A 27323-nucleotide genomic window follows, 5' to 3' on the forward strand; every position below is an offset into this window, starting at 1 on the left:
AGCTTGTTGTACAGCCTTTTATATATCAAGTTTGTAAAACATTTTAATGAACTGTTCTTTGAATTTTTTAAAAATTTTCTTATGAATACAATATTATAGAACTGAGAAACATATTTATTTGGTTATCTAATTTTTCTTTTATTATATTTGATTATGTCACTCGTTAAAATAAAACCACCTTGGTGAAAAGACAAGGCAATTTCTTTGCATTTATTTGCTTATGTGTCACAGAACCTGAAAACGTTTGCCATTTACATAAAGATCATTTAAGAAGTTAAAACAGATATCTCTATTTCCAAAAATTATCTACTCCACACAAAGGAAGAACATCTCCTTGGTGTGTGTAAATGGCACTGGTCTACGGAGCCACGTTGAGCTAAGTCATTCTCCTTAAGCACAATCCATGCCAGACATACAGAACGAGACGCCATAAACAGTTTGAAGAAACTCCAAACACAGATTACATGATGATTAATTTGACCAAAGAAATAGGGCTAAATTTTTTAAATGTATAGAATGTACACACGAGAAAAAAAAAAAAGTGATGTTAGAAATCCTATTAGGGCTCACTCTCCCTTGACTCAAGAGAATTGAGTTCCATAAACTAACTGAAAACATTGACTGTTTTGTGCACTGCGCTATGCCCTGGGACAAGTCACTCATTCGCACTGTGACATAAAATGAATATATTAAATCTGATTGATAGTGTATATAGATGTTGATAAAACAGCAAGCCAATGTAAGTATGTAAATAGTAATAAAGTGCTTGAGTGGTCAGGCAATACCTATCTAACTGATAAGAATACAGTGTTTGAGCCAAGCTGCCTTTATAATGTGTATAAGAAAACTGATGAAACAGAAACCACTTTTGCAGCAGTGAAGTTCTAAATAGGAAGGAGCTAACAAACCGTTGAAATGAAGCCAATGGTTCCTAACCTAGAAACCGAGCAAGGCTAGACTTAGGGGATCCATGAAGTCTCTGAAATAGTCTGCAAACTGTTTGCACATATGCATTTGTGCATTTTTCTGGGGTTTGAGTCCCATAACTTGCATTAGACTTTCAAAAAGGTCCATGAAGCTCCCTGCCCTACACCACACACACACATATATATAGAAAGAATTTCTGTCACTGGGTAACATCTTCAGGGGAATAGTAAAGGCTTTTGATTTCTCTGTAGAAAAAAAGCACTAATATTATAAACATATGCCTATAGAAATACCAATAATGTAAATGTTTTAATGTATCTAAATAAGTTCAGTGACTTCTTTTTATTGAACATGATTATTTACAAGAAAACATGCAAGAGATTAAGAAACCATATTTATTTCTTCTTTGGTACAACCAGAGATGTTAACCTCAAACTTTTAAAATAAATAATCTCATCAACAAATCTTACGAATGGCAAGATATTAAAATTCCTTCTTTGCTTTCACATAGAAGAACTCAAAATGTTTATAGGTTTGGGATACAGTACAGTTCAACAAAAATTCAGGCTGACCGTGAAACCCAACGTGTGCTGTAAGAATATCATTCTCCATGGCACGGAGCTTTCTTGCCATTCCCAAGACACCACATCAATGGGGATTTTAAGCACCAGTTCTACTGATGGGGGTTTCTTCATAATTAGTCTGTAACCCTCTATGTAGCTAAACAATAATCTGAGAGCAACATCTAAGTAAAAAATGAAAATAACTACTGCAACTGAGGTACACCAAACAGTTGTTTTTGTTTATTGGCACAGTGGCCCACAATATATCACATATGTATAGCACACTGAAGTTCAAGATCCTAGGAACAGGATTATAAATTTAAAGGGTTTTTTTGTTTTGTTTTGTTTTTTAACCAATGACTCTGCTGTCTCCCCTCCAAGGGAAAGGAAAGAGGATTTATTGAATAGCACCATCGTTTTAAATCTGATCGTCCAGTAGGACTTCTGTATAATGTTGAAGGTAGTGTGCTGTCCTCTCTTGCCCAGGCTTTGGGTAGTGTTTCTCCTCCAAGCTCCTTTGCCAGCCATGGTTCGTGGGACGGCCAAGCAGCACTAAACCTTTCACTTAGTTGGCCCTTTGCCTAAGGCTCGCTGCCCAGGATGCACGGTGCAGGCGGCTGGCTCGCAGAAACCAGCAGGGCCCGCAGGACCTGGGGGGCCGGGCACACCAGGAATTCCTGCCACCCCTGGACGGCCTCGCTCACCATCCCGGCCATTCTTCCCAAAGACAGCAGCACCTGGCTCACCTGAAACACACAAAGAGTGGTAATGTGAACAGGAGACCCCTTGAGGCTGCAAACTGGCGGAAAGCACAGGACCCCCGCAGCACAGCAGTGTACACATAGGAGCTTAATGAATGCTTTTGGAAATGATGATGAAGATAAAATTCCTTCATTGGACTTGGGTTTCTTAGATTTTAAAAGTGGAAGACCTCACATCTCTAGTCCACTTTCCATCGGTACAACAGTGCTACCCAGTGTGGTAGCCTCTAGCCACGTATGTCTATTGAGCACTGAAATATGCCTCAGGCAAACTGAGATGAATTGTAAGTGTAAAACACACCTGTACTATGAAGACTTGTTACAAAAAATGTAAACTATTGCATTATTAATTTTTGTATTTATTACATGATAAAATCATATTTGGGACACTGTGAGTGAAATAAACTATATTATTAAAATTAACTTCACCTGATTCTTTTTACTTTTTTAAAGATTACTATTAAAAATATAGCTAATGTACAATATTCTATTAGTTTTAGGGATGCACCATAGTTATTCAACATTTACATACCTAAAGAAGTGATCACCATGGTAAGTCCAGCAACCATCTGACACTGTACCACACTATCACAATATTATTGCCTATATTCCCTATGCTGTACATTACATCCCCATGACTTATTTGTTTTATACCTGGAAATTTGGACCTTTTATTCCCCTTCTCCTTCCCCACCTTTTTAAATTTATCAATTGCAGTTGACATTCAATATTATTTTATATTCATTGCAGGTGTACAGCATAGTAGTTAGACATTTATATAATTTAAGGAGTGATCCCCCTGACTAGCCTAGTACCCACCTGGCACTATACATAGTTATTACCATATTATTAACTGTATTCCCTGTACTTTACATCCCCATGACTATTTTGTAACTACCAATTTGTGCTTTTTAATCCCTTCACCTTTTCATCCTGACCCCTCCCTTCTATCACCCCAACAAATCTACTATCCATCTGACACCATACATAGTTATCACAATATTATTGACTATATCCCTTATACTATACCCTACATCTCCATAACTACTTTGTAACAACAAATTTGTACTTAATCCCTTTACCTTCTTTCACCCACACCCCCAATCCACTTCCCATCTGGAAATCACCAAATGTTCTCTGTATCTATGAGTTTGTTTCTGTTTTGCTCATTAATTTTGTTCTTAGATTCTGCATACAATGAAAATCGCATTGCATCTGTCTTTGTCTGATACACTTCACTCAGCACAATACCCTCCAGGTCCATCCATGCCACCTCAGATAGTAAGAACCCATTCCCATCCATGCCCGAGCAATATCCCATTGTACATATGTATCACCTCCTCTTTATCCATTCTTCCATCAACGGACACTCAGCCTGCCTCCACATCTTGGCCATTGTAAACAGTGCTGCTATGAACATATGGATGCACACATCCCCTTGAAGTAATGCTTGGGTTTCTTCAGAAAAATACCCTGAAGTAGGTTACTGGGTCCTTCTTTGTGTCTTGTTATAGCTTTTGCTTTAAAGTCTATTTTGTCTGGTATAAGTATTGCTATCCCAGGTTTTTTTGTTTTTGTTTCTTTCATTTTCATGAAATATCTTTTTCCATTTCTTTACTTTCAGTGTGTATGTCTTTCAATCTGAAGTGAGTCTCTTGTAGGCAGCATTATGTAAGGGTTTTGTTTTCTTATTCATTCAGTCTTCCTATGTCTTTTGAGTGGAGCATTTAATCCATTTACATTAATTGTTGATAGATATGTACCTATTGCCATATTATTGGTAATACTGGTTTGGTGGTGATGAACTCCTTTAGCTTTTTCTTGTATGGGAAGCTCTTTATCTGTCCTTCGATTCTAAATGTTAGCCTTGCTGGGTAGAGTACTCCTGTTCTAAGTCCTTGCTTTTCATCACATTGAATATTTTGTGCCAATTCCTTGTGTCCTGCAAAGTTTCTGTTGAGAAATCAGCTGACAATCTTATGGGAACTCCCTTATAAGTTACTAGTTGCCTTTCTCTTACTGCTTTTAGGATTCTCTCCTTGTCTTTAACCTTTGCCATTCTAATTGTGAGTCTTGGTGTGGGCCTGTTTGGGTTCATCCTGTTTGGGATTCTCTGCACTTCCTGGACTTGTATGTCTATTTCCTTCACCAGGTTAGAAAAGTTTTCAGTCATTATTTCTTCAAATAGGTTCTCAATCCCTTATTTTCTCTCTTCTCCTTTGGGTACCCCTATGATGTGAATGTTGTTATGTTTGATGTTGTCCCAGTGGTCTCTTAAACTCTCCTCATTTTTTTTGCAGGGGGGAGGATTCTTTTTTTCTTTTTGCTGTTCTGATTGGGTGTTTCCTGCTACCTTGTCTTCCAAATCACTGATTCAATCCTCTGCTTCATCTAGTCTGCTGGTGATTCCTTCTAATGCATTCTTCATTTCAGTTATTGTATTCTTCACTTCTGACTGGTCCTTTTTTATGGTTTCTATGTCCTTATTTATGCTTGCTATCTCTTTGTGGAAGTTCTCACTAAGTTCCTTGAGCATCCTCATAACCATTGTTTTGAATTTTGTATTTGGTAGGTTGCTTGCCTCTATTTCGTTCAGTCCTTTTCTGGATTTTTCACCTGTTCTTTCATTCAGGATGCATTTCTTTGTTTCCTCACTTTGGCTGCCTCTCTGTGTTTGTTTCTATGTATTAGGTAGATCTGCTATGTCTCCCAGTCTTGGCCAGGTAGCTTAATGTAGTAGGTGTCCTGTGGGGGGCCCTGTGGCACAGTCTACCTGGTCACCTGAGCCAGGTGCTCCAGGAGTGTCCCTTGTGTGGGTTGTATGTGCCCTCCTGTTAAAGTTGAGCCTTGATTGTCATTGGCACATCAGTGGATGGTATTGACCCTCAGGCTGACTGGCTCTGGGGTTTGGTCACATCCATAGCTTATGGGCTGCTGTGCAGAAGGCTTACCCCACTGAGTGGGATTCGCCCCAGAAGGTTCTGGTGCCTATTGAGACCACTCTTTTGTGTCTGCCACTTATGGGGCTGATTGGTTGGTGCTCTGTTGTGTTCTGAAGACATCCTCCATGTATGTTGGTTCTGGAGGCTTTTGGAAAGGGCTCTGATGCAGGCCCACTCAGCTACTGCCTGGCTGGCCGGGGCTACCTGGTAGGAGCTACAAAGTGATCTACAGTTGTTGGCTGCCTATGCTAACCCTGGAAGCACGTGGGAGAGACCATGCTGTGAACCGAGGATGGCTGCCATCAGTACCAAGCCTGAGGTAACTCCATAAAAAGCCAGGACACTCAGAGGCCTCTTGTCAGGTTCCAGCTCCAGTATGGTTCAGCCACTGATAAATCCTCATGTGCTATGTGAGTTAAGTGAGGCAAGTTCTTTGGGAGTCACTAGAGTGGGAAGAGTTGCGGTCACCAGGTTAATGTAGACTCTGGTTTGGTGCCAGTGCTGATCCTGGTGTGACTCAGCAAAAATCTCACTGATTTCAATCACTGCTCACCTGGGGTGTGTGGATTCTGATAGTTTTTCAAGAACGAACCCAATGCGGGAGGGGCTGGCTGCTCATGGAGAAAATGCCTCCAGCTGTGGGTAAGTTGCAGGGGGCACAGGGGCAGTGTCCCAGCTGAGTCAACAGGATAGAGCATTGGAGCTCACCAGGCCAATCAGATTCAGATTTGGCCTGTAGGGGCAGGCTCAACATAGCAAAGATGGTGCCTGCCTGCCCACTGCATGGGAAGAAGACCCACCTCTCACAGGGAAAATGCCAACTGTCCTCCAGCCCTCCACCTCAGTCTGCCTCCCGTATGTTTCTGACGCTCCCTGAGTTACCATCTCTCCGCTGGAGCCCAAGGTAAGTGCCTGCCAATGAGTGAGTCTGTGCGTGGGGCATTAAGAGGACATCTGGGTTTCCTGCAGCCTTCTGTCCCACTCGAATGTTCGGAATCCACACTGTTTTTCACAGCTAGATGTTATGGGAACTCCTGTTCCCAGCACCAGTACTTGGGCTGGGGACCCTGGTGTGGGGGGTTGGGTACCCTCACTCCTCCAGGGGGAACCTCCATGGCCAAGGTATCCCTACTGATTTTCAACTGCCACAGAGGTTTGAGGCCTGTTCTGCGTCTCCACCCTTCCTACTAGTCCCGTCATGGCTTCTTTATATTTTTAACTATAGGTCTTCTGTTTGGCTAGACTTCAGATGGTTCTCCAGGTTGATTGTTCAATAATTTAGTTGTAATTGTAATGTCTTCACAAGGACACAGGCACAGTGTTTACTCTACCATCTTGGATCTCCTCTTTTGACTTTTTTAATGTGGCTACTAGATTTAAAATTACTGGAACTTGTGGCTCTCATTATATTTCTTTTGAACAGTACTCCAATAGCAGCATCCCTTATTTCTAATAAGTGATCAATATCCAGACTGGGTAAATATAGCTCAATGGTTGGAAGAACAGGTTTTGGAGACAGATAGGTCTAAGTTCTAGTGCTTCTGTTTATGGATAGGGTGACATTAGCAAGTCACTAATTTCTCTGTTTCTAATGGGATAATGCCTTCCTTATAATTAAATTCATGCCTCAAAGTATCTGATAAATGGGAACTATTATGATTATGAGAATATTATTGATTATGTTCTTTTAGAAACCATGCAATGCACCCTACAAAGTTCCGTGACATTCTTCTCTGCAGGAGCTTACCCCAATGGGAACTTCACCACAGTCTTAGTTCCTTTAGAGCATTTCTTCCTTTTGTCACATTCAAAGTTTTTTGGTTCACCCAGTGAGGCACCCATAGCAAAGAGGGATTTCTGCTGAACATTTACCCCATCACACCAGCCATGTTTCATACTATTATTGCAAAGGTGGCAATAAGAAACCAGTGTAAATCAAATTGTATATGTGATGATAATATAATTCCATAGAGATCCTCCTTCCATCTCATCCATCTTAATTTGTCCATTCGGCCAAAAATGTGGAGACCAAATTTACATGTTCAATTACATATCTGCTCAGGTTTACTTTCCTTCTTTCTTGGTGTTTAGTTTTCTTTTCTATTTTTAGTCATCTATTACAGATGTCTTTTGTTGGGTTTATTATAGTGGTCCAGTCTTATTACATATACTCATATATTTTTAGAAGGAAGGTAGGTTAGAGATCCTATTTTACATATAACATCTCATTCTTCCCATTATGCTTACAAATTAGATCCACACAAAGTAATGTAATAGGATAAAATATGAATACGTCTTAAGAGAATAATTATCTTTGAAAATGTCCATCTCAAGGCTATAGATAAGTAGAGAGAAATAATTTCCTCTCATTTATCCAATAAGCTTTCATTTGACTATATTAAGTGCAGATGAAGCTGGTAATTATGGTTTTTTCCCCTGCAGATGAGGCCCCTGAGAAAGTTTCTCCCTCATCCAGAGCACCTATAAATACCGTGTTTCCCTGAAAGTAAGACCTAGCTGGACAGTCAGCTCTAATACATCTTTTGGAGCAAAAATTAAGACCCAGTTTTATATTATATTATGTTAGATAAGACCCATACTTATATAATCGTAAAATAAGACTGAGTATTATATTAATTTTTGCTCCAAAAGATGCATTAGAGCTGATTATCCAGCTAGGTCTTATTTTTGGGGAAACACTGTAAGGTTTTAGTAGACCATGCTTTTAGCAGAGCCTATTTAGATCTCCTGACACTGGGGGGAGGTAAAGGTTGATTATTTTAAGGTTTAAAAGATAGGCCAGATATAAAGGCATATAAAAGGTGATTTTCATGTTCTTTATCAGTAGCAATGTTGCCACTGAGTCAGACCAGGTCTACCTTAAAATCAAATAAAGATTAAGAGGAGAAAATTCCCAGGGAAAGGTTGCAAACCAAATGACCACAGGAACAAGGCAGGTATGGTAGGTTGGGATGGGCCAACTGTAGCCCATGAGCCAACTCCTGTTCTTGTCAACAGTTGTATCAGAACACAGCCACGGTCATTTGTTTGTATATTGCCTCTAGTTACTTTTGCACCACAAGGCAGAGCTGAGTAGCTGCAACAGAAAACACATGGCCCTAAAGCCAAAACATATGGTGCTTTACAAAACAAGTTTCTGACTCCTAGTGTTATAAAGAAATGGTCCTGGGTTAAGAGACTCCCAGCTGTCTTTACTAGAAGAAAACCAATGGCACAAGTGTAATGAAAATTGGGCTGGATAATGATATTCCACAACAGCGTGGGGGAGGCAGCTGGGAGGACTGCGGCCTGTGATGAACTAGAGAGTGGATGCCAGCAGTGCTCCGCTCCAGCTAACATTAATCGATGCCGTGAGGGAGTATGGGCCTGTGGTGCCAGGACCTCTGATAATGTTCAAGAGAAGGTAGGGTGCTGAGTAGTTAAATACATGTCTCTCCATTTAGAATGTTAGCAACTAATTCAAAAATTTTATTTAACATTTGTAAAGCCAGCCTCCTGCCTAAAACCTTAAATTTAAAAGAATTTATTCTCTAATGAATAAACGCTATTAAAAAGCAGAAGGAAGGCTTTGTAGATTTTCATGTTTAGCTTCCCATCTCAACAAATCTTAAGAGAGGTTTTTTTCACTTGCTGAGTTTGTTCCACATCCCTGCTCATCCTTTGAGGAAACAGTTGACAAAGCCAGCCTGTCTACCCTTGATTTATTTTATGAGAAGCACATCTAGCCCGAGTCTCCCTTTGTCAAAGACAGCAGTATACCCTTTAGAGGTTTGGGTGATGTCAGCGTCATTATCATCATCATCACTACCAACACTTATAAAATGCTTTGCCTTTACCATGCACCATGCACTGTGCTCATTATTGATCCATTTTCCTCATTTGTATCCTGAGAGTTAAGAAGGTTAACTAATCGTCCATAATCACATAGCTAGAAAGTGTTGGAGTTATAAACAAGGGCCCTTACCCACCACCCAACCTAACTGTATTTCCATACCTATTGGTTTTCTAACTCTGCTGAGGGTGTGTGTGTGGTGGTGGTGGTGGTTTGCATTTAACTCATTGGGCCTAAATTGACTAGGAAGTACACAATAGCCAAGAGTTAGTATTAATTCTTCTAGAGTTCTACCTCTCATAAGAAAATAAGGACATTTTTCTGAGGTTTTGCCCTGTAGAAATGGCCGGGGCAGGGAGGGGGAACAGCCTTCACATAATAAATTGTCGATTTCTGGTGCACCCTGATCCTGGGTGTTTACTCTCAAAGGTGCCCTAAAATTACTGTGTGAGAGCCTAATTTGGGGGTAAAGCAATGTCACAGTAGAAGTCATTCAAGAAGTCCAGTAGCTGCATTGAATATCTATAAACTATTTTTCAAATATTAAGAACAGAGCACAGATCTGAAGTGTTCTCATTCTCTTCTGTCTGCCTGATGGGTGCGTTAGCTACACTAACTGCCTAAGGATCACATACACAGTTTTCTGAAATTCCAAGGACCTATCAAAGTGGCATTGCCAAATATTGCGTGATTTTTAAAAATGAATGTCTGTCATTCTCTGTGCCAACACTAGAGGGCAGTCATGTTACATCAATGGAGGCCAATCCCAGATGGACCATTCTGAAGGATCTAATATGACCTACAGAATTAATGGGACTATGTATGCGGGCTTTAAAAGAAAAACAAAAACCTTCAAATAATTTTCAGCCTTACAGAGAGTATTTGATGAGTAATTGGTTGGCTACGTAAAATTTTTGTATATGCTGGGGACTATCTTATATTTCTCACCTTTTGCTGAGCTTACTTTTGGGGTATTTGACAAAGCATATCTGTTTAAGAAGTTGATTTGAAGTGGCTTGTTTATATAAGATCCCTACCACCAAATAAAAAAGCTGCAGGAAATAGGATGACTACTGCTAAACTTAAGCCTAAACTGAGTGTGCCCTTTGTTTTTGGTTTTGGGTTTTATTTTGTTCCACTCAATAGTCACAAGCAAAGCTCACCTATATGCGTATTTTGCACAAGAAACCTGAATAGCCCCTTCACCTACTGTGGCCCAGCACAAAGCTAGCTCTATTCTCCATGTCCAAAAAGGGAAAAGCAACTCAGCTCACAAGTCAGATTCCTGGTGGTCACTTACATACGATTCCTCATTTAACTTACTCCATTCCCTCATAAATTTGAATACACACAGAGGAAGTCAGGACCCATTTTTACACACTTTTCCTTAATATCCTCAGAATGTCAAGGAACTGGTAGTAAATAGGCAAGTTGGGTGGCAGCAGGCATAGAGTTACCCATAATGAGACGACCTAATCAGATAATAGCACTGAAGGCCTCTGGTAAGAAACTGAAGGTGGGGTGGGGAGATTGGGAGGGACTCTAAAGTCCCAGGGTCTTTAATGTGATCCCACAGCTCTATGAGAGAGACAGAAAGGGAATCAAGACACTAAGTGATTATGAGACATGCCAAAGTCAGATAGCTGGGGCACCGGAAATAAACCAATCATATTACTGGACAGCCTTCCATCATTTTGTCTACTAAGTAAGCCTGGGTACAAGAAGCATAAATATTTGCCTCTGCCACTTATTACCTGGGAGGCCTTTGTCAGGACATGTGACCTTTGTTAAGTCTCTATTTCTTTAAATATAAAAAGAGGAATAACAATAATAATAACAGCTAAATTTGCAGAATATTTGCCATATGCCAGGCACTAGTCTACATGTTTTACAGGTATTGACATATACATAGAGCTTCGTAAATAACTCAGTAGGGTAGGTGTGGTGATTATTCCCATTATACAGAGAAGAAACTGAAGCAGTAAGATGTGGAGTAGCTGAAAATAAGTAAGAGCAAAGTAACAGAGAAAATAACCTGGCAGGCTGGTTCCAGAGCCCAGACTTCTTAAATACCTGCCCTGCCTACTTCTGACTGTGAGAAACAAACTGGGTGGCATATGTGTCCTTTTTCAACAACAGAGCACTACATCCAAAATGGCAGTCAATGTAATGGTTATAATAATAATCTATGGTCCATATGGTAGCACTACAACCCCAAAGGGCCATGCGATACTTAACACTGAACCAAAAGAGATATGAAGGGGAGACAGAGAACTAAAACTGTCCAGAGAGAATAAAGGCATTCTGACATTGATAGGAAAGTATAGGTTACATTTTTTCAAATATATCAGATATGTTAGCACAAAGAAGAATGACCAAACGATCTTTTTTCCACTCAGAAGAATTTGATCCCAAATCCAATATGAGGGACAACAAAGAAGGTTGTAAAATATCTTGTTCTGAAGGCTCTTTCGTTTAGGGAAGATGTGTATTTACCTGGAAGGTACCAGACAGCTCCTCCAGAGTAATATTGAAGGTTCCTCCAGGTACTAATGTCCTATTGCAGTTATGTTTGTCACAGGCCAGAAATCACATTCCTAATCGCATTCCAGGCTCTACCAGGGAAATGAAAAATGGCCCAGCTTCTCAGTGGTCAATTAATCAGTGAAATAATTTACTGCCAGTCAATACTTGGCATTTGTGATTGGGAGTTGAAGTAGATTTTTGTGGAGGGAAAGTCTGAGGTGTTAGGGGTGGTGCTGACTGAGAGAAGAGTAGCTTATTATTGCCCATCGAAAGCAGAAGAAAAAGTCTGCAAGGGTTTAACTCGGGTCCGGTGGTGTCCCCAACTCACCTTCATCAACCTCAAGGAGCTCAAAAGTGGGTTTGTTATAGTAATAATTGTGATAATAACAAACATTTCTTGAACACTTAGTATGGCCAGAAACTGTCCTAAGCACTTTACATGGATTGATTTCTCAAAATTACACTATCACAGCTATACTGTTATCGCTATTTTATAAATGGGGAAACTGAGGCACAGAGCAGTTAAGTAACGTGCGCAATGTCATAAGGCTAGTAAGTGACAGAGCCAAGATTTGAACTCAGGATGTCTGAATTGTGGAGCCCACACTCCCAACAGCCCACTTCTGGAATACTAGCTTTAGAGGAGGACAGACCTTAAAAACTCTTGTTCAAGAACTTGACGAATGTGGGAAATTGTTAGCTGAGCATATTTATGCAGCGAAAAGGGAATGTGAGCTGACCTAAAATCCAAAGTCCCCAACTGGTGCCTCAAAGAATGCGATAAATATGGCCCCTTTGTGCCTGTGTGCTAAAACTTGTAGAAAACTTCACGTTTTGAAAGTTAGCCTTAATGTTTAAAAAAGTAATCTGGAACTTAGACTTTTCACTAAATAATGTCAAATATCCTCTCAGTGAAAATGTAACGAAAGCCCAGAGAAAGAAAGCCCAGATTTTAGGGTGGCACCAGGAAGGAAGGGGCAAGGACTGGCAACAGGCAGAAAGGAAAAGGGCAGGGCTTAGGAGTCCTGAGAAAGGGAGCCCCTAACTTTTTTTTTTTTTTTTTGAACAATTCAGATTTAAGTATTAAATCTAAAACCAGCTGTGACAAATTTAATTTTTTCACAAGGGAGACAAAAGGAGGGCCAGGCAGAGATATCAGTGATGACCTTGTCCTTACCATGTTGCCCATACATGGATGTCTAATGCACTAAAAAGCAAATCAGCCACGTCCCTTTACAACAGAGCAATGAACGCCCCAAGAGCATTTGAGATCCCCTTCCAGTCAGGCTCAGGGAATCTAGTGGATTACTGCATGTGAGGAAAAAGGCGCCCCCTCGTGGCATTTTGGAACACTGCACACACACAGCTGGTATTCCTCAATCTTCCCATTTCTAAACTTCAAGTGTGGTTCAACAACAGATTTTTTTAAAGAGGCACAAGAAACCATAATATATTTTTGATAAAGGAAAATCTTGCCAGTAGTGCAGGTCACTGGTCCAAGAACTGTTAAGTGATTTGTCAACAATATGGGAAAATGAGAAATTGTAAGGTTATTCTATACATATATAGATAAATACATTGTAATGATGATATTTTTATCAGCTTTAGAACCCCCTATTGCTACTATTGATAAAGGAGAAAAGCACTCAGTAAATTATATTTTCTTTTTCTCTCTTGTACACATCCATCAAGGAACCCAGACTTATCTAAAATATTCTTTACTTGGTCCCGTATAGTCCCAAACCTGATTCTTTCCTTTTCCAATCATGAAAGTTTCCTTTTTCAATCACAAAACATTATCAATTTGTGAAAACATCTGTGACAGACCCACAGTTTTAGAAAGGTGGTGTTTAAGCTGTCTCCAAAAATATTCATATTTTTAAAACAAATTTTCATGAGAAAGCAATCCCCAGGAGCAATGAAATATCTAATTAGGAAGCAATTATGTTTGGGGCTGCAATTATAGCCATGATTGAATATGTAAACCTGTGGCAGAATTAGAAAATAATCATTTCTTTTTCTAAATTTTCCTAAACCAAGCTTTCCAAGTCCATTGTGGAAGCATGTGCCACCCTTTTTCTGCACGACCCCTCTCACCTTGGGAGCCTTCCTGAGCAGCTATAAAAGAGTTTGCTGGAAGGCAGCAAGTTATTCATGCTCTTACACTGGCTTTCGGTCCTGCTATGCTGCTTCAACAGTTGGACTTGCAAGTCATTTCCCAAGGGATGAGTGTGTGTTGCAGCCTGGACTCCAGGGGACACAGTAACCAGTGTGTAAAGAGAGAACAGACGCCCAGTGAGAGAATCCAGGCTCCTCACACAGAGGCTACTTTGTGGCCTCCGTCAAGGCCACAGTGATAGGTGGCTTGTGCATGGCTCTTTGTGGCTGTGAGTACAAATGTTCAGGTTTATTATTTATTTGGATATGAGTTTCTGGAGGGTCAGGATGTTTGAAACATTAGCTTTTAAAGTACAATTTCAGTTACTCCCTGTGCAACATGAATAGCCTGTATAGTTTGAAAACTTGGATTAATTTTCCTGTTGCTCTGACTTTTTAGTTAAAATTAACAGGAAACTATCAACTAGGCTAGAAATGGAGAGAATTCCATTCATTCAAAATTTTATAACAAGTGCATTGTGGCTGGACCTTGAAACAATTTTTAAAGATCTATTAAACATTAATATTTCAAGTCCTGATGTTTATTTTCTCACAAAGAATACAGATATGATTTAGACCATTTAATTCTTCATTAAAGGTGGACTTGAAAAATTGATGCCAGCCATTATTATCACTTGACATGCTTAAGTAATCAGAGAGCAGTTCTTTAAAATGTTTTCCAATCAGACCATCCATTCACTACCAATTTCTCAACCTCAATCTGCCATACACAACACTTACCTGGGAGACCTATCGCTCCAGGCAAACCTTTGGGACCTCTTCCTGGAGGGCCACGTTCTCCCCTTTCTCCCAAGTCACCTGCATTTCATTAGAGAAATATTATTTTTCTATATATCAATAAAAATAAGGTTCTGCATTTTTTAAACTTTAGGCAAAGCCAAAATTCAGAAACCAAAAGGTCATGAAGATGCCACAAATTAGATTGTAGTAGTATGTAGCAATGCAAAAACTGAGTTAATTATAATAATAGATCTAAGGGGGAAAAACAAATGATCATATCCATAGATGCTGAAAAGACATTTGAAAGAATTGAGCATTGATTGTATTGAGCATTCTAATACAACAGTCAATAAAATAAGAATCAATGACTACCTCCTTAACATAAAAAAAGGACTATCTCAACCTAAAAGCTAGCATGATGCTTAATGGAAAACATGATAAGTAGCTCCACTACAGTCAGAACATTATAAAGATGCCTATTTTATCACTATTATTTATCATTTGGTTTGAGGAGTTAAAACCATCCCTATTTTCAGGTGATTTCTTAAACCCTAGAAAAATCAACTCAAAATCTACTGGAAACAATAAAAGAATTCAGTAAAGTATCAACGTGCAAAATTAATATATGGAAACCAATAATGTTCATATATATAAACAACAACCAATAATAAGATGTAGTAAATAGAGACCCCATTTACATTAACAATTAAAATATAAAATAACTAGGATAAAGTTTAATCAGAAATATGCAAATCCATCATGAAAAAAACTTAACATTTCTAAAGGATACAAAAAGATTTGGAAAAATTTCTTATGGAAAAGTAGCATCATTTAAAGTTGTCAGTTTTCCCTAAGAGGAATTTTCATCATGATCCCCATAAAAATACAGATTTTATTTTATTTTATTTTTAACCAGAGAGGTGAGTCTGAAGTTTGTGTAGAAAAAAACATAAGCCGAACTAGCCATAAAAACTCCAAAAAGGAAAAGCAATATGAAGGGAATTAACCCTACCAAATATTAAACCAATTAAAGTGTTGTGATACTGGTACATAAATAGACCAATTAAACAGAATAGAAAGTCTGAAAACAGAACCACCAACATGCAAGAATTTTGTTTGTAATAAAGGTGCCATCTTAAAGTGGGAAAAAGTTGAATAATTCAATAGTGTTGGAAAAGTCGGTAGCCAACTGGAAATAAGAAAAGTTGGATCTCTTCCTCACACCACAATCTAGGATAAATTACAAAAGTAGCAAATATTTTAAATGTAATTTAGGAACCAGAAGAAAACAAGGGAGAATTGTTTCATAAGCTTAGATTTGAGTTGGACTTTCTATTATAATTCAAAATCTGAAGCGTTCCTAATCAATACAAAAAAGACCAACAATGCAATAAAAAATAAGCAGAACACATGAGCAAGAAAGTCAGTAAAATAAAATAAAAATGGCTCTTAAATATATGAAAAATTCCCTGACTTCACTCTCATAACAAAATTAATATAAATTTAGAATAACAAGGATGCTATTTTAACATATAAGATAAGCAAAAGTTCCAAAGCTTAATTAAACATATGCTAGCAAGTCTGTGAAAAAATACACTATTGCACATCTCTGATAAGAGTGTAAATTGGTACAGTCTTTTGGGTAATTTGACAATCCCCCTCAAAATTGCAAATGGAAGTACCATTTTAGCCAGCAATTCCACTTCTAGGAATTTATCCTAGAGATATAGATCGTATGTTGATATTTTTACAAAAATGAAATATATTCACTGTTGTTCACTGCAGCCTTGCTGTAATAGCAGAAGATTGCAAACAATCTAAATGTCCATTACAGAGTTAAATACATTATGATACATTATGGTACTTCCACAGAATGGAATACTATGCAGCTGTGAAGCAGAAGCAGGATGCTCTCTTTGAAACGATCTCCAAGGCATATTGTTAAGTGAAAAAAAAACACAACGTGCAGATCACTTACTGAAGGACAATATGATTTGTTTTTTAAAGAATGAAAAATGTGTATTCATATAGCCTTGTATATTATTGTTAGTAAGGATATGTAAGAAATAAATGATGGTGATTACCTAATAGGAAGAATAAAGGAAACTAGGCAGATGGGAGACAGGATTGGCAGAGAAACTCTTCACTTGTCTCGTCCCGCGTCAGGAGGGTTGTGGGGAGTGAGGAGGGCAGCGCAGGGTTAAGAAAGACAGTAGCCAAGAACGTGTGCAAGTGGGTCCAAGGGTCTCCAGCCTCAACGACTGAGCCCCAAATTGGGCCAACACATAAGTTTTATTAGTTATGTGAGGAAGTAAAGGAGATAAAGCTTGTCAATCTCAAGATCTGTGAATCCCGTACATTATAATAGGAAACTAATTCAAGTCAATCACCCTTGCCTGTAGGCAGAAGAACCCTAAGTCTCAGGATGTATGTATTTCCCCAAGGGACACAACCTTTATGCATATGAATAGATGGAGAGCACATCACTGAATCACTTCCCCTGCAGGTGTGGGAAGGAATGCAGCCACAGAGGCAGAGGCTGTCCTTAGCCTGGGGAAGGTGGGGGGCTGTGCCCACCTCTGTCAACCCCGTGAGTTCCCCAGATGGTCCCCACACGGCTGTGTCTGGCTTGGGTTGTCCCCCCCCACCCCACCCCCTGCCCCGTGGGGAGTCGTACCCATCTTTGACTAGCCAGCCATATTTTGGGGTCAAATGGAGACATCAGGTGTAAGCACAAAGGTGAAACAAAGTCCCTGAAAGGATCCACGTCACAGACTCTCCTTTCTTTAGGGGCAGGAACGAGGAGACAGACGGGTAGGCTGCTGTGTGGCAACATTCACTAAATATCTTTTTATACATTTTTAAATTCTTGAACAGTGTAAATTTACTATTACCAAAAACAAATTAGTGAATGTCCAAAATTTAAAGTGTGCTGTCAAAAGTGCCTACATTTTACTACGGAGTCATTACTGACAGGGAATATGCTTTGGATTGCAACCAGCCATGTGTATTTGCAAGACAGTTGATTAAATTTAGGGATTCAGCAGTCACAGAACAAAGCTGCGTTAATTATCCTGGCTCCTGCAGAGACCAAACCCAGAGACATGGCCTCATTAACTAAGTGCTCTAATACCTTAGTTAGCTGGTCCTAAATGACATCTACAGCTCCTACTAGAAGGCATTATCCTCTTATCCCATTGGTATAGCATTATATTCTTTTCTACAGTTTTAGAAAATGTAATGGCATTTTATAACAAACTCTATACATCATCATTTTTTCCAACACCTGTGTCAGCCCAACCTCATTCAATACTGAGTCATTAGTTATCATTTTAAAAACAAAGGCATGTACACAACAAAAATAGGAAGCATAGCTATACAACCATTGACACAATAGTCAAATAGTCAAAAATATCTAATTATGAAGGAATATTTAACTCATACTTTGAGTTTTAACTGTGAATGTCCTCGTGTGAGTTTTTATGATGAATCAACTACATTTTCAAGACTATTTAAATTTATATAAATACTATGTAAGGATATAGAGCTCAGGATGAACTCCTATTCACATAGGCCAATTTTTTTCACACTCATCAATAGGGCCTACTGTACTAGGAAGATATGACAATTGGCATTTTAAAAACTAACAACTTAAACACGCTTGTCAACTTAGCAACTTAAATACCCTATCACTGTAATTCTGGACACTGACAATGAGAAGAGAGTCTGTAAATGTGCCATAGTTTTTGAAGATGTGAGATGAAGATTATAAATTAAAACGCAACTTTCACAGGGACAGTGGAAGTTAAAAACACAGTCCAGTGTGAGGCCATGTCAACTGCAAAGTGCTGCTTGCCAGGGATAAGATGCATAATACTAACCGCTGTCTTCATTATGATGCTGTATTTTGTTTATCAGCCATAGAAAAACAAATTTTAGATGGGCTCCAAGACAAAGCCACCCTGCAAACTGCTGCTCCACAGCAAACTGTGGTCTTGTTTATCACCAGGGTTATCTACTTCTTCTAACCCTGGTCATGACTTCTTTTGAGATGTTCAAAAAGCAGCTCAAGGAACTAAAGGTCCACCTTTGTTAGCCTATTGTGTCAGAAAATACTTATAAAGAGCTTATAAAATAGGCTTTACATAAGGTATGAAGGAGAAAATGCAGTTTGAGTAGAAAAACAGCTCATTACGAACAGAGTGGCTAAAATTTTTAACATTGTTCCATAGTTGCTATTTATTTCATTTATTCAAAAGCTATAATTGATGGTCCATCCTCATGTGAGCAGATTAATACTGAAAAAGGTGTTGGTCACAATTATTACTGTATTTCCTCAACCTTCACTTACATATTGAGAGGTCTGTCTGACTCACAATAAAATATCCAAAAAAGTATGCAGCCTTATTCACAGGACTTAAAATTAATCTACACCATGAACATTTGAAAATGGTATTTATGACATGAAAGACTGACTTAATACTAAGCAAAGTGAACATAAGGCCAGTTAGATGTCTCTTATGTTTCTGCTTGCATATACACACAAAATGTGCTTAAGGCAAGGGCTTTGGCCCTACCATGTCTGTATAATATTGTGTAAAACATGTTGATGAGAAACAAAAATAATTTAAAATACAATTTAAGCTTTGATTATGATTTGATTATTATTTCTACTAGGTCCTATTGAAAATGTTTCATTGTGTTTTTCACAGTAATATTTTAGGAGGAAAAGATTTGATTAAGACATAACCTGAAGTATTGAAAGCTGTAGTAAAACTTAGTTCTGTGTTATTTATGTGGCAATTTCTCTGGAAAAAGACTCTCAAAGTGACTATACAGCAGAGCAAGACTCATACCATTCCTTCTTTATTAGGCATAGGCAAAAGGCAACACGTGACCATGAAATACATCTCTTCTCTAATAGGCTGACCATTTATGTGTCAAACGGTAAAGTGTTTATTCTCAGGGAAAATTTGGCCTGTAACCCTTGGATAGTAACACACTATAAGTTTTCTATTAAACACTGTTAATATATGTAGTGGGACAAGAAAGGTCTAGTCCAGTTACCTAGAATCATACATTTCCAAATGTGTGACAGGGTTGATTGATAAAGAAAATCGGATTGTACCTTTTTGCACATACCCCAAATTTTAAGAAGTGAAACTGAGATAAGATGCTGCTTTAAAGGAATCCAGTGACAAGAAAGGGATGGAGAGGGCTGGGGAAAGAAAGTCTTTTACAAAAAAGAAAAGGACTAGATTATAGACTATGTCATAAATACTGAAGAAAAATTAGGGGAAAATCCCTTCTATGGTCAAGCAATGCTTGATAAATGATCTTAGCAGTAGAGACACTTTTCAGGTTCCAAACATAGAAATATAGTTTTCTTCCTCTCAAAATTAGGTTTATCTGCTAGGCCCAACACAGCCCAACCCAACCACGATTCAATGCTGCTTAGAGCTTTGAACCCAGAAAGTTTCCCAAACATTTCACCTTTGTTACCAGTGGTTCTCAGCCCTAGTTGCACATTAAAATCACCAGGGTATATTTTTCAGTCTTGATGCCCAGACCAATTAAATCAGAATCTCTGGGAATGGGACCCAGACATGAGTCATTTTTAAAGCTCCTCGGGTGGTTCCAGTGAGCAGCCCTGGCTGAGAAATGCTACTGTAGTCAGACTCTCCTAGCCTACCAAAATCACCTAGGCATTTTCACTTCTGAAAGGGAAAAGGTGGGACTTCGGGAGAGAGTTGTGTTACTAATTCAAAGTTAAGCTCTGCCCAAATATGGAGACTTCCTTTTAGCCAAACACAATAGGGCTGTGATTTCTATAGTCCCGGCAAGGTGTCCCTTTTCAGTGGGAAATCCAGCGACTGCTCTACATGAGCATTCAGCTGCATCAGAATTTCCTGGAGGCTCCTTAGAACTCAGACTGCTGCCCCCACCCCCACCCCCACCCACAAAGTTTCTGAGCAGTGGGTCTGGGTTGGGCTGGAGAACCTGCATTCCTAACACGTCCTGGTGACACTGATGCTCCAAGGACACCTCTTGCAGAACCGCTGCTCTACAGTGAACTCAGGGCAGCTGAGGAGTCATCCGTGGGCTCTGGCACTACAGAGCCAACTATGTCAACAACCGCCCAAGGCACTGGAGTTTCTTAGAAATGGTTTACAGAGTGAGCAGGGGCTAACCATAGAGAAAGCACCTACAGTGTGAATTCCTGGACTAGCAGGGCAACGAGGAATGGCTATGTGATTTTCCCAGAGAAAATAACCAGTTCTCTTTAGGATGAACTGAGAGTTCTCTCCATATTTGATTTGGTCTAGCTTCTGAAATCTTTGAAATTATGCCAGGCTTACAAGGACCCCCAATTAGGGCTCATTTATTAACATGCACATGCCAAAAAGTATATATAATCAACGTAATTATTCCAGCTGAGGTTGCAGTTATCCAAATGCATCAGCAATTCATTTATAAGTCCAAAAAGGCAGCTTGCTTGCCCTCTGATCATTCACACCATAATGTTTAATCCTAATTGGAGCACCAGCATTTAAAAAACGAAAGTCCCTCTCTTACTTTTGATGACACGCCTTTCTGACATTCCCCAGAGAGCCCTCGGTCACTCAACATGATACAGAAACTCTTCACTTTATTTAGTCCCCTCTGTAAATTACCCAGGGCACGCACACCCCAAGCTGACATATTTACTTACATCAAATAGCCAAAGCCATCTGAGGCAAGCAGTCCTTCTGCAAGTCCTGCTAAATACCTAACACACTCACAACGCTGTTTTTCCGCAAAATCCTGAATGCAAGGGTTTAACGTGCTTTAAATAAAAGAGGAAGAAACAAACTCTCTCACTCTCTCTCACAAGTTAAAGAAGGAATAGTTAGATTTACTGAGCTGAAAAAAGAATCCATCAAAACTAAATATCCAGTGTCATTTTGTAGAAGAAGGGGTAGACAGTTTCAACTCATGTTTTAATTTTTCTTATGCTAACAAATGGTGTTAGTTTAAGTAACAGAAACAAACATTCTAAGACTGCTTGACGCCTTAGAAGAGCTCTACAATGTTTTTAAGGTCTCAAAAAAAAAAGAAAGAAAGAAAGCTGAATGATCCTTCATAAGGTCCCGTAAAGTTTATTTGGAGCAATGATTGAAACACAGTATAATTGAAAAAGATCAGTGCTGAAAGTCAAAGGACCTTAACGATAGTATTTAGTCTACTGCTGTCCTACAGCAAGGTCAAGAGCATATAATATAACATTTTTCTAATCTTTACCATCACCATTGTAAAAGAGAACAATACATCATATCTCACAGGCTATCTGGAGCTTGGTAGGACCTGTGAATACATCTGGAAAAGAACAATGCATGTTTCCGGTTTCATCTGGGAAAAATGGCTTACCTTTAGGTCCCCTCAAACCAAGAGCACCAGGGGGACCTTTAATCCCTGGGAGGCCACGAAGTCCTATGTGGCCTGGGAAACCGTTCTGGCCAGGGGGTCCTGGGGGACCAGGTAGTCCAGGTTTCCCAGGGAGGCCGGAAGCTCCTGTGTCTGGACGCTTGAGACTAGCAGCCATCTCAGCAAGATGTTCTAAAAGATAATAAACAAAACAGCCCAGAAAAGTAAGACACATGAAAGTGATTCCAATAAAAAGAGAGGTATTTCAACCGCCGTTTTTCTAAATGTGTCACCAGAACTTCAAAATTGGTGATGAGAAATGAATCAAGTTGGATCCTTTTTCCATGGGCTCCCTGCCAGGAACCTTCATGGGAGCTGTTTTCTTCGACTCTCCCTGGATACATTTGGTCCTGCTGTTTTGAGACAAGGGGACAGGGATAAAAACCTTAAACCGCAAGGCTTTGCTGTGAGTGTTGTTTTAAAAGATTGAGTGTGTCACCTGAATCCTGACTCGTTATCTGAAAACCCAGGATGGGAAGAAAATTAATTTCTTAACGTAGGTAGAAGTGGATGTCCAGAAGCTTTTTTTAAAAGCCAAGGACAACGTCCAGAATTAGTATTGAGACACATTTGAGATCTAGCCTCACATTTTTACTCTGAAGATACTAAATAACCTGAACTATCCTGAGAATTCATGACTTCTTATGAATTTTTCTTCTCAAAATTTTTTTCATGCTTCGAATAGACAACAGCCATTTTAAAAAGCCTGCTTCTTGGGAATGGTCACAGTCCGTCTTAAAAATTAATAACTGTGTGGGCTTTTTCAGGAACCATTAAATAGATTAAGAATCATCCACCGTGGAGAATCAAAACCATGGAGAACAAGAAAACTTTCCATTAAAATACTCCAAGGGAAATATTCTACTGTAGTATTTTTTTAAGCTTTAGGGTGTGAAGGAGTGTATAAATTGAAAACACATTTCTAACCAATACTTTTCAATTGTTTCAGTGTGAGTATTCTAAGTTTGCCTTACATAAGTAAGAGCATAAAATCACAATTTTCTATTTATGTGATGTTTAAAATTGAAATATCCTTTCAAGATAAAATGTCTGCAATGAAGAGATTAATAGTGGTTTTTAAATATAGAGGTGACAGTTTCATTCTGGAAAACTACAAGTCCATAAGACAAATTAGATGATCCCATGAGCATACAAAGAAGAGTATTTTTCCTGACAAAATTGGTTCCAACCAGAATAAGATAATTCTTAGTTAGAAGACCCCAGTGTTACAGGATCTCCTCAGATATGGTGTATTTTTGTACATCTTCATTTTCAGTATGGTTTCAGAACTAGACCAATTCTGAAACAGCTATGACAAACAGCAATCACCATAGTTACAGATAAATTTAGATAAAAGTGAACAAATGTGAAACGATGTCACCATTTTGGTAAAATGCTAGTTATTGATTTTCTATATAAGTGGTACATGAGTAGCTAAAATGTCCTTATGCTTCTTACAGGCATGGTGTCAGCCAATTACTTCTTATATAATCTACAGAGAGAGCCTAGATGAGTGCTGGGTACTCATAAGTGGTAGAGTGTTGAGGAGGCAAAAGATACCTGTGAATTGTTGTTACAAAAGGGAAAAAAAGTGTATCTCTGTGTGGGTGTGTGGGTGTGTACTTTCTTTCAAACCAACACCCTTGCAAAAAAAATCCAGGCTAATCCAGAAAGGTAATATTATTTTTTTCTTTGAGGCTATAAGCTATTATGATAGCAACAAATTGCATAAAACATAATTGACATTGATATTATTCAAAATCTCTCTCCTTTAAAGCATACGTGAAGTCAAGCCATTATGATTTATTTACCTTGCAAGACTCTCATGCAAACCTGCTTAATGTACTGGTCTGTTGGAGCTCTCCCCTAGGACACAAGAGAAAAAAGACAGTTTCTACATGGAACCATAAATAGGACATTGTTAAATGGTAAACTGACAGACTTGGCAAGCAACAAGGTGGCTGGCTTTACAACAGGAGAACTTGCCCCCACATCTAGGGAGCTGATGTCTGATCTAGTCCAGCTGCCCCCACCCCTTGTGCTGTGGAATGGACTCCCCACAGGGAAACCATGGGGACTGCCCACCACTCACTGGAGGGCCCTCGATACCAGGCAGGCCGGTGACACCCTGTTCTCCCTGCACGCCTCGTGGTCCAGGCGGTCCTTTTGGTCCTTCCACTCCAGGAAGACCCCGACCTCCTTCAGGCCCCCTCAAGCCTGGATCGCCAGGGTTGCCCACCTAGAACAAAATGGCACACTGTGAAACCAGGACTAAACAGAAGTTATGTGTCTGCTTAATATTAATATAGTATCAATCCACAAAATTTGAGGTTTACTACATTTTATTTCCTAAGAAGTATTGCTTCAGAGGTTATAAATCCTCGACATAAAGACACACATAATGCTACACAACAACTCACCAGTCTCTTAGAATTCCAGTCCAAGTAAACTTTGAAAGAATCTTTCTTTTGGTAGTTATTTCAAAATGTTAACTGAAATAATAAGTTTTTAAAACCATGTTCTTCATACTTTAATCCACTTACTAAGAGCAACTTAGTTTTTTTATAAAGCTTGTTAACTTTCTCTGGCCACAAAAAGGCCACCGAGATTTTTATAAGACATGTTACTTTGTATATCACCAACGTAAAAAGCATAAAATTAAGATATTTCCAAGAATATGTTATTTAGCTGTTATATCATTCTTTGGAGAATTTGAAGATGCCAGATATATCCAGGAATTATAAAATACTAATATGAACTAAATCAATACATTTAGAATATCACATTTAAAATGTTGCAGTTAAAATCAATGCATTTAAAATACTGGAACAAAAAGACTAAGTCCACAATTTATCTAAGTATTGAGGAAGTTGAAAAATCTAAATCTTAAAGAAGTTAGACATAAACCAACTGTTTCCTTAGAACGAAAACATATATGTTAGATTTTTTTTTCTTCAGAAAGCAGACCACTAAAAACATTTTAAAGAGTCCTTGTGTATAATAACTGCTTTAAAAAGAGACTAAATTAATTCACTTTTTGTTAAACTGTCTCTGGTGGAATTTGTGGCATAGTAGTTACAATGTACTGTTGTTTATAGAATAAGAATGAGAAGATAAAAAAAAACAGGAGACAGCAAGGGGATGTTAGTATTGAAGATATGAACATTCAGAAAGCAACTTAATCCTGCTTTTTCACATGCAATGTTTATCTAGAAAGAGCTAACTCTTTCAAACATTCAAATGGTTTCAGCTGAAGGGGAGAAGGTGGTGCAATGTTTGCACTAGACACATCTAAAGAAAGCTCAGCAAATGTGCTTTTTCCAATTTCTCTTTACACTTAAAAAAAAAAAAAAAAAAAGATACTCATCTATGTCAATCTGTCAAAATTGTTCCTGTGAAGAAATTATGGCTTAAAAGATTTCCTGAAAAACCGGTGTCAACAGGGAGAGCTGAGGATGTGTTATGGAAGGCTGGGGTATTTTCAGGTGACTACAGCACAAAACTGTAAAAGCTTCAAAAACAACCCAGAGGAAAAGCCAAAATGATTTCAGAAATGCACTAAATAACAGACAGAAAACAAAGGAAACCAAATCAGCGTGGCTTATCTTTCCAGCAATGTCTGAAATATTGCTAGAAGAAGGGACAAGAAATTTTTGATGAAGAGATCAAGGGCCAACATGGCCAGGACAGGATGAGGACCCTGAATCTTTGGGGAGGAATTCCTCAGCTGAATACTGAAGGAGAAACAGACCTCCCCTACTTATCAAGTTGGTCTATGCTGAAATCACTGTGGAGAGTGAAAGTCTTCCTGTTAGTAACTATTTCCCCTGATTCTGGGACAGTACACTTCAATTTCATCAGTGTTACCTGGGTCATGTCAGAGAAGACAGGGGAAGGAAAGTAGGTAATAAATTAAGAGCTAATTCCTAGCATTATATCCAAATTTAAATGAAATGAACTTATTTTGATCACTGCACTGTTCACTCGATTTTTTCTTTTAGAGCGTAAATGCTGACCATGGAATATTACTAATTATTTCTAAACCTGAAGTAGCATTTTTATTACCAAATTCTATCAAGGCTTACTCTTTACATTTTTCTCAACCCTAAACCATTTCTGTCAAATGTGCTTAGGCATAACAATGTTACTTGAAGCTTGAGACTGTCACACAGTGTTTAGAGGAGTTAGGTAAAGAGGTAATATGACGTAATAACTTCCACCTCAGTGGTGTGTAAAGAGCCCAGTGCTGGGTACTGTAACCAAGTCTAGGTAAGTCCTCCTGGAGAAGGTGGGGCTGAAGATGGGGCTAAGGGCTTAAGTAGGAGGTAGCTGTTTTAAGGAAAGAGACACAATGCACCAGGTGAGGAGAGCAGCCCACGTGAAACAGCATGCCATGTAAAAAGAACTGCCGATGGATGAAGTTCCAGACGTGGAAGCAGATAAGGGTGGCCAGGTAGAGAACACTTTGTGTAAAGCTCTATATACCTGCTAAGAGTCCGATTTTATTCCATAAAATTTATTTTGAAGGGTTTTAAGCAGAGAAGGGATAGATAGTGGGTTTTATCTTTTTATCTAGATTATGTTGGCAGTTATGAGGATAATATGTTGGACAGGGACAGAGAGGAGTGTGAGAGATTCCAGAAATAGGAAGGACCTGGAAGCTGGGGGTCAGTGACATTTGAGATTGAGCTCTTAATTGCATCTTTTCTCCTTATACTAAGTTTCTTATTATATGAGATGTGCATTCCTTTCAAATCGCAAATCATCCTGGGATTGCTATTAATTGGTTCTATAATTCTGAATTCATCTAATCTCTAAGGACATCGGTTTAGTTTCTACAAAATGACGAACTGAACAAGATAATCCTTTTCTAGCTCTAATAATTATCTATATTTTCTTATGCATTATGCCTCTATCTTACTTCCCCAAAAAGAACACAGAGATTAAGAAAATTTTTGAAATATTTGCCAACAAATTGTACAACTGCCAACAAAACTCAGTTACCCACTCATCATCATGAAGCATAAGTCAGTTCATTAAAAATGACCCATTTGTGAAAGAAATTACCACCTAATATACTCCTTGAGCCACTTATAATGTGGAAAAACACAAACAAAAAGCAACTTCCTTTAGAATGGTTAGTTCAGCAGGCAGATCATTTATACTATTGTGAGTTTTACTTCTTTGGATTAATCCAGTACTTAAAAAATAAATGTAGACATTCATTTCCTTTAAGGTAAGTCCTTTAAGAATTGAATTTTATAGAATGATTTTATAAAGCAGAGCATTGCATTTTCTACAGCTTTATTGATATTTTTATTTTTATACCATTACTGTTCATTATACTTACAGCTCCCTTTTGGCCCTGCAATCCCATATCTCCCTAAAT

At 38.7% G+C, this 27323-nt stretch overlaps 2 protein-coding genes across 3 annotated transcripts in view; one reads left to right on the plus strand and one right to left on the minus strand.

Moving 5' to 3' along the window:
• Window positions 1-27323, plus strand: part of FAM135A (family with sequence similarity 135 member A) — a 461750-nt gene that overhangs the window by 181469 nt on the left and 252958 nt on the right. The gene's annotated exons all lie outside the window — the stretch shown is intronic.
• Window positions 1309-27323, minus strand: part of COL9A1 (collagen type IX alpha 1 chain) — a 100241-nt gene continuing 74226 nt past the window's right edge. The window contains exons 32-37 of one of the 2 annotated variants that reach the window (XM_074333167.1): window positions 27285-27317; window positions 24027-24173; window positions 23746-23800; window positions 21878-22066; window positions 14471-14548; window positions 1309-2236 (exon numbers count right to left, since the gene is read on the minus strand). In XM_074333167.1, the coding sequence (XP_074189268.1) occupies window positions 2052-2236; window positions 14471-14548; window positions 21878-22066; window positions 23746-23800; window positions 24027-24173; window positions 27285-27317 (687 nt within the window). In that variant the 3' untranslated portion in view covers window positions 1309-2051. Of the gene's footprint in view, window positions 2237-14470; window positions 14549-21877; window positions 22067-23745; window positions 23801-24026; window positions 24174-27279; window positions 27318-27323 lie in introns of those variants that run through there. The other variant, XR_012496642.1, reaches the window with a different exon arrangement.

The sequence above is a fragment of the Rhinolophus sinicus genome, linkage group LG05 (assembly GCF_036562045.2).
Source record: "Rhinolophus sinicus isolate RSC01 linkage group LG05, ASM3656204v1, whole genome shotgun sequence".
In the NCBI taxonomy this organism is placed as follows: Eukaryota; Metazoa; Chordata; class Mammalia; order Chiroptera; family Rhinolophidae; genus Rhinolophus; species Rhinolophus sinicus.